This window comes from Lingula anatina, chromosome 1, assembly GCF_051362555.1.
Source record: "Lingula anatina isolate TDL-2025a chromosome 1, LinAna3.0, whole genome shotgun sequence".
NCBI classification, from domain to species: Eukaryota; Metazoa; Brachiopoda; class Lingulata; order Lingulida; family Lingulidae; genus Lingula; species Lingula anatina.
In genome coordinates this window covers 33,775,957-33,789,660 of record NC_141767.1, presented here as the reverse complement: position 1 = coordinate 33,789,660, position 13,704 = coordinate 33,775,957, and the positions used below count along the sequence as shown (strand labels likewise).

The 13,704-nt window shown below is 37.0% G+C and overlaps 1 protein-coding gene across 3 annotated transcripts in view; it reads left to right on the top strand.

Moving 5' to 3' along the window:
- The window catches only part of LOC106156973 (uncharacterized), an 18,603-nt gene extending 4,899 nt beyond the window's left edge, over nt 1–13,704 (top strand). The window contains exons 1-5 of one of the 3 annotated variants that reach the window (XM_087011595.1): nt 3,958–4,826; nt 5,900–7,376; nt 9,824–9,974; nt 10,286–10,427; nt 10,730–13,704. In XM_087011595.1, coding sequence (XP_086867721.1) covers nt 5,932–7,376; nt 9,824–9,974; nt 10,286–10,427; nt 10,730–11,295 — 2,304 coding nt within the window. In that variant the 5' untranslated portion in view covers nt 3,958–4,826; nt 5,900–5,931 and the 3' untranslated portion in view covers nt 11,296–13,704. Of the gene's footprint in view, nt 1–141; nt 290–734; nt 933–3,957; nt 4,827–5,899; nt 7,377–9,823; nt 9,975–10,285; nt 10,428–10,729 lie in introns of those variants that run through there. The other 2 variants (XM_087011602.1, XM_087011605.1) reach the window with 2 other exon arrangements.

The window sequence follows — 13,704 nt, the reverse complement described above, 5'->3', positions numbered from 1 at the left end:
ACTGTAGTTATTGCAAAGCAAATAAAATAAGAATTACTTATTTAAACATTGTATATAAATGGGATTTATTCTAATTTATTAATTATGCATTTCATTTTTCGACTGTTATCTTTTATCAAGTTTTTCAGTTCTGTTTTCCAGGTGGGAAGTTGTGAAAGTGGGTATTGTACCCTGGGTAAATACCGGTACAATGCTCAGAGAGCAATTCTGATCAAGAATGCATGCAGAGACTGGGCCATAGTGAGAGGGAAGTGGGAGGGTTATGTGAAAGGAATTCCAGGAGTACCTGGTAAGTGGCAACACCAGGCAATACAGTTTATACTTCTCAAAAGGAGTTTTGGGGATTTTCTAGGGAATACCATGATATTATACTGATATATATCACAAATAATGATTATTCTTTTAACAGTTAATCTTCAGGTACACAATATGTCATGGTATTCATGAGGATTCTCAAAATTTTTCGTCTGGGAAAAACCATAAATACCGTATGACCAGTGGTTTTCTATTGTTTCCTTGTTAATTGACCAATCCTGTCAGCAACAACTTCTTTATTTTGCACATGTTATGCAATGTCTGAATTATTTAACCCTAGGTGTGCGGGGTTCTCCTGGTGTGAGGGGCACTCGTGGTCGCCCGGGTCACCTGACTGTCATGTGCTATGATTTGGTCCAGGGCCAGAAGAGTCCGCCACCTGTTGTCCGAGTCCCATCTTCTGGAACTTTTGATTTCAGGGTTAGAGATGTCAGCGTAAACATGGAGAATAGTCAGATCATGATCAGTGCAGGGACTAACGATGTTGCTGAGCACCTGGCGCTAGCTTTCTCTGTGTCCATGCTTCACGTGATGTGCCAACCCCGCCCCTACCTAAGGAGTGCCGTTGATTCACAGGAGATCCTACCACCAGAAAAAGCCAAACTAAACAACAAAAAATACGAACTTGACTACCAGGATCTGACCTTTCTGGTTGCTGCGGGTTTCTTGACTACAACCCCTTGCAACCCCTACATCAAGAACCATGTTAACAATGGGCAGTGTGCTGGCTGTTGTGGGGGGGAGGAAGGTGGGGCTTGTGGAGGGTGTGGAGGGTGTGGGGGCTGTGGTGGGTGTGGTGGGTGTGGGGCATGTGGGGGTTGTGGAGCTTGTGGTGGAGGTGGGGGATGTGGTGGGGGATGTGGGGGATAGCTATTCTTTTTGAAATAATGGGTTTAGAAAAAGTGTAGGAGGTCAAGTCTGAGCAAAATAGTGTTTGTTGACCATGCATATATCCAAGAACAAGAATACAGATATTTTTATTTCTTTTAATTTGTGATATATCCAAGAAGAAGAATTTTTATTTCTTCTTTTCTTTTCATAACTATCATCTTTTTCCTATTTGTTTGTACCTTTTTAACAAATAGATGATGAACTTACATGTTAAAAGAAAAAAACATCAACATGTAGTTCTTTTTGGATAAAAATTCTTTCAGGGGGGCATGTTTTTGGAAAAAAATATTGAATCCTGCATAATATCAGTTAAAGACAACACTGCATTCATGGCTGTTTGTAAATGTTGTTGTTTGTGTTGAAGGTTCTTGTGATAAATGAAAGTTTTGTTCCTGTGTTATTGTTAGTAATTTTTCTGCCTAAATTAGGGTCATATCAACTTGCCTTATTTATACCTGAAAAATTTACTTTTATAAATACTGTATTCAACTAAGTTTGTGTAACTTGTTTTTGGGTTAGGGTTATTTTTATATCTTTGCAACATATCTCTTTAATTTTCATAGAAATATGTGTTTAATGAGTAACAAGCATGAAGTCCTTTTTAGTCATAACATAGAAATATTGGTAAGGTAGTCTGTCTATTCACATCTCGAGCAATAAAATTCATTCTAGGAATTTTTTACCTTTTTCACAGAACATCTCACTTCCCCTGCCCTGTTGTATGATTATAGATTATAGTGTGATAAGATGTAATAACTGCATTGTAATGTGCATCCTCCCAACACATCTTTTATGTACACATGCAGCATCTGGGGGATGTGGAACAATTACATGATCCTATAGTCTGACAGTTGAGGTATGGGGCTAATTATAATATGTCAAATATCCAAGAACAAGAATATTTTTTTTTTCTTAAATAATATTATCTATTCTTTTCTTTTAATAGGTATATTTTATTATTTGTTTTAAATGAAATATAAAGTGACTAAAACATTTCAGTGCTTAGAGTAACAAGAGCAGCTAGATCTGTATGGATTAAGATGTTTCACACATGTAGAAGGCAATATTTTTGATGGGTCATTTCACTTTCATTACTTTAATTATTTGAAAGCAGTGAAATGGTGCTTGTCATCCATGCACATATCCAACAAAAAGATTATGCATTTTTATCTGTTCTTTTAATATGTCATATATCCAAGAACAAGAATACAGATTTTTTTCCCTATCTCTTCTTTTCTTTTCATATATACATGTATAATCTTTTTTTATTAGTTTGTACATTAATTTATAACTTACAAGGGAAGTGAAATATTCAAGAACAAGAGTATGTTTTTCTATAAAATTATTTCAGTTTTCTTCTCTTTTAATAGGTATATTTTCTTATTTGTTTTAAATAAAATATAAAGTGACAAATATTTCAGTGCTTCGAGTAACAAGAGCACCTAGATCTGTATGGATTAAGACTGTTTCATGCAGTCCACGTTTTTCATCAGTCATTTTACTTTTTTAATTACAAAAAAGCAGTAAAATGGCACTTGTCAGCCATGCATATATCCAAGAAGAAAAGAATTCAGATTTTTTTTCCTTTTAATATATATATATATATATATATATATATATATATATATATATATATATATATATAATCTTTTTTATTTGTTTGTACATTCATAACTTACAGGTGAAGCAACTAAATGTTCACAAATGTTAAAAGCAGTAAAAGCATCAACATGTAGTTCCTCATGGATTTTTGGCAAAACTTATTGAATCCTGAATAATATCAGTTGAAAACAGCAGTGCATTCTTGGCTGTCCCTAAATGTAATGTTGTACAATTGATATTTAAAAGAAATGGTATAAGTGGTCTCTGGTGATACATACTGTTATAATCTTGGTAAAGCTTACTTTATCAATAAAGATTTTATGTCTCTGTATCATTTGTTCTTATTGTACATGCAAATGGATCTGGTTTTGAATTCCCTTTTGTACACTACCGATTACTCTTAATTAATAATATACAACATGCAGAAATAATAATAATAAAAATTCCTCACTGCAAGTTGTAATATTTGACTTAAGCTAACCTCATTCAGGCTTTTCACAAAATTTCATTCATTACCTTAGAACATAAAGTACATGTAGGTCATTTTGAAGGAGGGAGAGCAAGCAGTGGCCTTTGGTATGGTTTAGAACTATGATTTAGCTAGTCATAATTCTGATTTCAGGGGAGGAACATTGGTGTGACATATTTTTTAGAAACCGATGGTGGGGGGGGGGGGGGGGGGGGGGGGGGGGGGTCAGGACCCCCTGACCTCCCTCTAAATCCACCACTGTATTTATAACAGCTACGGATTTTTGAGGAAAAATAAAAAGATGAGGATTTTTGCTCTGTTTTATGGTTATTTCAGCTTTTGGGACTTTGGAGTCAATTCCTATTCTGTGTTAATACAATTGGGTGTTAACTCATTGTTCTAATTCCCAACCTTGTTTGGGTAAATGCACTTTACCAGAGATGAAAAACTCCTTTATATTTTTTTAACCTAACAGGTAATATAATTGATTCCTATTGTGTATATAATATGGTGTCATTTCCTTTAAACATAAAGGTGGGGAGAAAAAGCGCCATAATAAACCTTTTGGAAAGGTTTAGACCCCCACTACACACTGTATCATTATAATAGGGTTACCATGGTTATAAATGTAACGATGTTGTGAGGCACCTAACAAAATTCAAACAATGCAACGGTGTCACTGCACTGGTACTTGGTCTTATTTGATAGTACAATGAAAGGAAGACCATTTTACTTATTAAACTTGCAGAGGTACTTAGTAGAAGTAAAAGCCTCATCTTGATAAAAAAAATGTACTGGATTTGTATAATATATTTTTGGAGTTCTCAAGAGCTTTGTGTTTTTAACATATTTTGCTTTGCAGGTTTGCCTTTCAAGAACACAGAGCTAACCACCAAAACTACTGGGGGTAACTCATGGCCCAAAATGCACACTTTATCATTTTGCACTAAGTCTAAATCATATATATCTTTTCATGTGAAAATGACACATTCTTCATTTCTAAAATCAGCCTTATATTAGACAAACAATACAATATATGAGACTAAGTATGTTGCTTAAATCCTTCTTGACATATTTTAAAGTCAGATAACTCTGAATCATAACAGAAACCCCTAGTTACCACTGAGGTTGAATGGGAATTCACATACATAGAATAATCATATCTGACCTTGAAGTGTATTCTTATGCTTAAAGGTCATATTTAAGACTTGATATTACATGTTAGACCCCATTTCCAGAGATTAGATCGATCTACTTTAGATTGACCTAACTCCCTGGGGGTTCACGCTAAATAGCTGTCAGCCGGGCGGACACAAAGGTTAATTACCCTCTTACGGCTCGTAGTAGGCAGGACGGACATTTGAGCCGGATTCTCTGACAGTAATCTAGTGAGACTCCCTGCGAGGATAGATCGATCTAAAAGCTCTGGGAATACAGCCTTAGTAATGTATTATAAAAGCAGTACATGGGCATGATAATTAGACTTCCAAGTATAATTCCAAATCTCTTCTTCATTATTGCCAGCATTACTATCCGGACTGTAACATGGGTAAGTTTTGTAATGTCTTCATCTGTTCTTTAATATCTTTTTGGAATATTCTGTTAATTGTACCACCAGAGTGCGCACTGGGGTTATACGTGGCTTTTGCCAAGACCGATACGTCTTCTGGCTGTGCCATCCCAGTGGTACATCTCTTCATAGACTATATATATATATATATATATAAGACCTTGGGATTAGGTCACATACATGTATAACCTCAACTTGGAAGACTTTTGTTTTTGGACTGTGTTGGTGTATTTGCATATAGGTGTGAAACTCATTGCAATACAGTGTACCTAGTCAAAATGTTAAAAAATATCTTGATCCTAAACCCCAGGAAATCTGGGAAAAGTCATTGACTTGCAGAAAGTTTGGCAAAGAGTCGGAGAGGTGTTGCAAAGCATGGTTTCTAGCAGTGGATACACATGATAATGAAGGCATCCTAAGTACTTTAAACATAAACTTTGATCCTCCCCCATTCCTTTTTAGGCCAATTTGCATTATGATACATGATAGTAAAGTCCAGCACAATGCACGATTCAAGAAAGCAATGTTTGAGCTTGTTTCATGAACAGGAACATTCTTTTTTAATATCTGCTTTTGTACATGTACATGTAAGTGTTCCCTCACTTTTTGAGCAGTATATATTGTGATGGGAATTAATGTACACTTAGGGTCTCTTCATCTTTGTGAGTTTAGAGTTTGATTTTTAATTTTGTTCTAATTTTAAGAAAGTTATAACTTAAAAATGCTTTATCTGTAAAATTCACAATTTTTCCCCATTGAAAAAATTGAATGATTACTGATGCATGGGGAGACCATTACAAGGTTTAAGCAGTCTTCCTTTCATGTATGTCCACCATATTAAGGTTGCGGCCTAGCTAGCACTGGGCTCTCCTCATTTTGAATGGCCACTTTATCTTATAGATATAAGTACTAGTATGCCAACATGTATATTTGTGTACATCGTTTGTTCGGTTTTAAAAGATTGATAAAAGAAGCTTCCATTCGTGTTATTAATGCATAGAGTTCAGGCATTGGTACATGGTTATTTTAATCAATTATTGACTGCATTCTAGCTCTAGGCCAGTAAAATTTCTATTGACTTGAGATGCCATTGCAGAAGTATAGAGATGCAATAGCCAAGGCACAAAGTCTTAAGCTGGGGATTGACGCGGAGGCAGCTGCTCTGCTTGAACTTGATTTTCTGGCTCGTGTGAACCAGTTCCCAAACTTATATGGCGGGCCTGTAGTCAGACGTGCCATTCAGCGATATGAGGAATTATGGTTGCCACTTGCTGCAAGGCTCAAAGGCCAAAAGATTGCCGCTCCTCTTGATGTTGCCTGGGTATGGCACTGCCACATGCTGTCCCCACTCAAATACAGAGAGGATTGCATGGCACTTGTAAACTCAGTCATACACCATCATCTGCTCAGTGACCAAGAGAGAAGTGATTGTTTGCTGAAGACTAAAGGTTTCTGGATACAGGAATATGGTCCAGATGTCCCATTTGTGGTGGACTTGACAGATGATATTTCACCATCCTATGATTACCAAACAAAATGTTCTTACAATTTAGAGGCAGCCATTGAAAGGCAGAGTGTGTTCTATTATCAGGTATCCCTCCCCCATTATAGATCCTGGACCTTCTTAGAGAAGGCTGTTCAGCGTTACAAAATGTATTTGTATTTGAAACAACAAAATCCTTATGTCTTTCTTGTCCCCTGCTATGACATTGACCTTGTCTGGCATGCACACCAGGTACATCCAAACATCTACCAAATAGACACAGTCAACATATTGAGAAAAATGCTAAACCATGATGATACTGTAAATGATCGCAGCGAGGGATCCAAGCTTGACAGAGCAAATAAACTGACACGAAGACTTTGGCAGGCTTTATATGGTGTAAGCATTGCACAACCTGGATGTATGTTCCGTGGTTCTCCACCAGAGGGGAAGATTGTTGCCATGACGACTGCACAGGTCAGCAGTATCACCTCCAAACACACTCATGTCACCATCACAAAGGCAGATGCCATCAACGTACCACCTAGCACCAGAGAAGGGAAAGTCAAAATTTTCCTCTGTAAGCTTTCTTTACCCCTTGGACCCTCAAAAAAGGTCTTCAAGAGAGCATGCAAGCACATTGTGTCATTTAAAATACCATCTGGCAGCTTTAAGGGGAAGCGTTTTTTCTATGACACAGGGAAGCACCCATACCTTATTCTCCAGGCCATTGACACAACAAGGACATGGTGTGGCTGTGGTGGGGAGGAGATTGGGCTCAGTCAGCACCTTCTGGCATATCTTGTAGAGGAGCACCTAGGGAAGTACCACCATTTTTCTCTGACTGTTAGGTTTCCAGAAGAGTTGAACGTCCAGCTTAAGATGCACATTGGTCAGCTCCAGCGAGGCCCAGCTATCCTACATGTAGTGGCTGACAAATTTGTTAAGGCTGTGATGCCAGAGAACCTCGAGTCCATGTGGGGTCCCACACCACTGACTTTACTGCCCTCTGGTGTAAAGAATGCATGTGTGGTGGCATCACATAGGTGAGATGAAGCATAGTGTCCACTTCAATTTTCATACTTGATTGGTTTTAACGGGATAACAACTGTTAGTAAGATATCCATTTTTAAAAATAAATACGTACATTGTAAACAACTCATAGAAATATAAAAAACAAGGCAGCAAAGCTGTCAAATGTACAGACAAAGAACAGAAAATAAAGATGCAAATAAGTGAAAAATTAAATTTTCACAAAAAACTGTTAAATTGCCAGAAAAATTTACCAAACAGACTGCGTTGCCTATTGAAGCTGTATGTTAGACCCATGTTTCTTTCCTGTAAGTTTGAGAACAGTAAGTGACATGATTTCCCTTAAATGGTCATCATAGGAGCAGTGCCCAAAATAGGGGTTTCTTCAAATTTTGATGCAACATTACATAATGTTTAACAGCATAATGACAATCAAATGTTATTAATAAAATATTAGTAACATGGACATTCAGAAAATGTGACAAGCAAAAGTCTTCAAGATCATGGAACTTTAAAGTCACACCTTGAAAATGCCAATATGTGAAAAATTAAATTTTCACAAAAAACTGTTTAACTGCCAAAATAAATAAATAAATAAATAAAAATACCAAACAGACTGCATTGCCTACTGAAGCTGTATTTTAGTCCCATGTTTCTTTCCTGTAAGTTTGAGAACAGTAAGTGACATGATTTTCCTTAAATGGTCATCATGGAAGCAGTGCCCAAAATAGGGGTTTCTTCAAATTTTGATGCAATATTACATAATGTTTAACAGCTTAATGACCATCAATTTTTAATTATAAAATATTTGTTTCACAGATATTCAGAAAATGTGACTAGCAAAGGTCTTCAGGCCCATGGAACTTCAAAGTCACGCCTTGAAAATGCCAAAATGTAAACAAGACAGCACTGTTCTGAAATGGGTTTATTTCCATTTTTAACACTTTTTTAACATAAAACAAAATAAACATTTTACTGCCATTTTATATGACCAACTAAGAAAATTGATGAGATGGGAAAAGTATCAATAGAACAGTGTTAAATGTCCAATTTCCTCCATTCTGAGATTCTGAACATAGTGGATGATTGAATCTGACAAACTGCAATGATATGAGTTTATTTCCATTTTTGACACTTTATTACACAATACATGATAACAAGTTTACCATGTTTTTTACATAATCAACTAACAATGTTGTAAAGATGCAGGAAATATCAAACAAACACTTTTAGGCATCTTATTAGTTAAATAATGAGACTGTTAACATGCCTAATAATTGAATCTGAGGAAATGTGAAAAACAGTATAACTTCTAAAATAATGGCCTGATTATGCTGATTTTGGAACTCAACCTGCGTTTTAGTAAGATTGACCACTCCTGTGAGTATGATTACAATTGGCCAATCCGTTTTTCTTATATTGTGTTATCAGTGTTGTATTTATATTGAAAATAGTGAAAAAACAGCATAAATTCCCTAAAAATGGCCCAATCATGCTGATTTGCGAACTTGACCTGCGTATTATGAATATTCATCAGTTCTGTAAGTTTCAAGTCAAAAGGTAAAATGGTTTTCCACTTATCGTGTTATCGGTGCTGCATATATGCTGAAAAAAGTGAAAAAACAGCATAAATTCCCTAAAAGTGACCCGATCATGCTGATTTTCGAACTTGACCTGTGTATTATGAATATTCATCAGTTCTGTAAGTTTCAAGGCAAAAGGTAAAATGGTTTTCCACTTATCGTGTTATCGGTGCTGCATATATGCTGAAAAAAGTGAAAAAACAGCATAAATTCCCTAAAAGTGACCCGATCATGCTGATTTTCGAACTTGACCTGCGTATTATGAATATTCATCAGTTCTGCAAGTTTCATGTCAAAAGGTAAAATGGTTTTCCACTTATCGTGTTATCGGTAAAAGTGCACGGCGACGACGGCGACGACGGCGGCGATGACAGACGCAGATGATAGCTATATGTACAGACACATCTGTGTCTGTACATAATTATATTTAAACACCAAAATGGCTGTTAATGCAATAAGTCTGGAATTTGTGCTTGCCATTACGTCATGTGACCTCCATAGATGGCTATACACTCTGTAATAATCACTAAACAGAATATGACAAAAACCAAACTTTTTAGAAAAAACGGGGACTAACTTTGAATGTGGAAATGGATTCACTAACCATTGGCAAGTATGGGAAAATTGTCCTTAATCCCAGGAAAATTACTTTTTTAGCCAAAAAGAACAGTTGTTATCTCTTTAACTACTAACTCAGATCCTAGTTGTTTATTATGTTTTATTTTCTGATTTTTTTTAAATTGAAAGTCAATGCACTGTATTGGTACAAGTATTCTCACTAATTGTTTGTTTGCACGGTATTGACAGTAAATTACAATTTCAGTTTTTTTATCAGCATTTAGTAATGTTTCTGTCATATTGATATATTTTTAATTCAGGATATTCAATCACATTGAGAAACTGTGCTTCATTTGTCGTATAATTCACTGTGAATCACTGTTGATGTCTGCAGTGCAGGTATTCTATGAGAACAAAATGGTCGCTTTGGGTCACCTCATTGACACCGACCAGTTACCAGACAAATTACAGGTCAGCGGGATAGAAGTTAACAGTTCAGTTACTAGTTGAAGGAAAGGTCAGGGGGACTAGGAGGGTCCCATAGGGTATTTTCAGTTTGGAGTAGTTAAATTAATTACTAGGGAAAATGTTTTCCAAGTTTTCATGTATGTGAGACAGATTGGAGATATTTGCAAACATTTTTCTAACTGCAGATATTGCAAGCAAATAAAATTATTATTATTTAAACATTGTATATTAGTGGGATTTATTGTAATTTATTAATTATGAATTTCATTTCTCAACTATTATCTTTTGTCAAGTTTGTCAGTTCTGTTTTCCAGTTGGAAAGTGGTAAAAGTGGGTGTTGTATTCTGAATACAGACAATGCTGAGAGGGCAATTCAGATCAAGAATGCACGCGGAGACTGGGCCATAGTGAAAGGGAAGTGGGAGGGTTATGTGAAAGGAATTCCAGGAGTACGTGGTAGGTGGCAGCACCAGGCAATACAGTTTATACTTCTAAAAAGTGAAACGGTTTTTGGGTTTTATAAAGAATACCATGATATTATACTGACATATCACAAGTAAGGGTTATTCTTTTAACATTAAATCTTCAGGTACACAATATGTCATGGTATTCACAAGAGATGTCAAAATTTTTCGTCTGGGAAAAGCCATAAATATGACCAGTTGTTTACTATTGTTTCCCTATTCATGGACCAAATCCTGTCAGCAGCAACTTGTTTATTTTGCACGTTATGCAATGTCTGAATTATTTTACCTTAGGTGTCCCTGGTGAGCCAGGCATTCCTGGTGTGAGGGGCACTCCTGGTCGCCGTGGGAAAACAGGTCACCTGACGGTCATGTGCTATGATTTGGTCCATGGCCAGAAGAATCCGCCACCGGTTATCCGAGTCCCATCTTCTGGAACTTTTGATTTCAGGGTTAGAGATGTCAGAGTAAACATGGAGAACAGTCAGATCATGATCAGTGCAGGGACTAAAGATGTTGCTGAGCACCTGGCACTAGCTTTTTCTGTGTCCATGCTTCACGTGATGTGCCAACCCCGTCCCTACCTAAGGCGTGCATTACATTCACAGGATATTCGACCACCAGAAAAAGCCAAACTTAAAAACATGAAGTACCAGGATCTATCTTTTCTGGTTTCTGCGGGTTTCTTGACTACAACCCCTTGCAACCCCTATATCAAGAACCATGTTAACAGTGGGAGGTGTGCTGGCTGTTGTGGGAGAGAGGAAGGTGGGGCTTGTGGAGGGTGTGGAGGGTGTGGGGGCTGTGGTGGGTGTGGTGGGTGTGGGGCATGTGGGGGTTGTGGGGGATGTGGGGGATAGCTATTCTCTTTGAAATGAAGGGTTTGAAAAAATGTAGGAGGTCAAGTCTAAGGGCGTGGCTAGATGAACACTTGGCTACAGCAAAGTCTATGGGTGCTTTCCTAGAGATTTAGATCGATCTAAAGATTAAGTTTTAGATCTACCTAACTCCCTGGGGGTTCAGGCTAAATTGCAGTCAGCTGAGCAGACACCATAGTTAAAGTCATAATAACTCTTTGTTTTGGCCAAAAATTGGATTTTCCTGGAAAAAAACGGCAATTTTCCCGTACTTACCAATGGTCAACAACCCCATTCCTGCATTCAAAGTTAATCCAGGGTTTTTTTCCTAAACGTACGGTTTTTTGTTAAAATCTCTTAAGAGATTTTAACTGACGGAGCTCTCTCTGACATTGCATAGTCACTGGTGACCTACTTGAAACCGCGGAAAAAGCAGACAACAACAACACTATATAACAATAATATAAGATTCATGATATATATTCGTCTTTTTGTTAAAAATGCATTTATATCGACAATGTGTGCCATTCTGGGCTGTTCGTTATCCGACGCACTGTACAAAAACTCGCAACTTACGTCTGCGGACTGCACTAGCGTTTGGCGCCATATGTTATTTTGGTCTCGAATGAACGCGAGAATCCGCGTGACACCCAAACGTCATTGGCAACGAATGCCTTGATGACCGGGAAGAAAGGCATCGAAAGCCCTACTGACAAGCACAGATTTTAGTTTTACTACGATAACGGCCGTTTTAGTGGTAAAATGCAATAGAATATATTTCCATGCGTTGTTTACAATGTATTTCTTGCGGATTTTTTAATCTCAAAGGAAGAGTTATTATTGATTTAATTACCCCCTTACATCTTTTAGCAGGCGGGACAGACGCTTAAGCCGGCCAAGCTGACAGTAATCTAGTGAGACTCCCCACAGGGATAGATCGATCTAAAAATCTATGGAAATAGAGTGTATGTAATCAGCTGAATTTTCTGGCATGCCACCATGCAAAGCAACATAAACAACATCATGGACCACAAAGTTTTCTTGACTTTGCCCAAATACTCTAAATTAAGCTTGCAGCTTTGTTGTTCGTAGATTATTTATAGAATCTTTTGGACATGTCCAGTATCCTCTCTGCATGCTTATGGGCTGTCTGTGAACTCCAAATTTTACAAGAAGAACTTGTGCGACATGTGAGATTCTGTGCAAAATTTGGACACAAACAAGCCTCAAGGCCGTGAGTGGCCTACTGTGATAGAGGCTTTATATGTACTCTCTACATGTTTGAAAATTCCTTGTCATATTTATATCCTTCATATTATATACATTTCATGTTATTTTGGCAGGTAAATCTGGTGGAAAATACCTACCTATTTAGCAAAAAAAAAAAAAAAAGCTTTATATCTTGGAAATTCCTTGGGTCATATTTTATACCTAATATCAATGAATGTAAACACACCAAAGATGGCAAATTTTAATGCTAGATTAGTGTGATTTATTCAAGAACAAGAATTAGGATTTTTTTTTTAATGTTAGTATCTCTTACTTTCTTTGCATAGATATATTTTTGCCTTTGTTTAAACATATAAATAAAGTGACTAAAATGCTTCAGTGTTTAGAGTAACAAGCGCATCTAGGTCTGGATGGATAAATTATGACTGTTTCACAGCAGACCATATTATTGATGGGTGATTTCACATTTTTAGCACTGTTAGTTGACCTTGCATATATCCAATAACAAGAATACAGATATTTTTATTTCTTCTTTTAATGTGTGATATATCCAAGAACAAGAATACAGATTTTTTCTTATCTCTTCTTTTTTTCATAAATATCATGTTTTTAATTTGTTTGTACGTTTTTAAGTTGAAGACGAAGCAGTATAAGAGCGCATTCTCAACGAATTAAGCCAGGCTTTACAAAGCCGGTGACCTAAAAATGGCGGACGTACATGAAAGAAAAACCGCCTAATCTTTTAATAGTCTCTCCGCCTCTCACACGCCTCCCCACACGTCGTCCCTGCGGGGTACAGTAATTAAATCTCGGCTCCGAACATTAATATTTCCGTGAATATCTCTGGTGATATTATCTCCGTAGATAGTCGATTCATTGCTGCTCTACGGGCCAAATTATTCCTTTTTCGTCTCTGTTTTCAAAGATAATAGAACAGAAGAGCTTTTTTCCTTCGATCGCCTTCAGCCGCCATGCTTTCTTCACCACGAGTTTAACTGATGAGCATGCGCACTTAATATTTCTCAGGTAGCTTCCGCATGGCGAACGGAGACGCGATTTAATTACTGTACCCCGCAGGGACGACGTGTGGGGAGGCGGAGAGACTATTAAAAGATTAGGCGGTTTTTCTTTCATGTACGTCCGCCATTTTTAGGTCACCGGCTTTGTAAAGCCTGGCTTAAT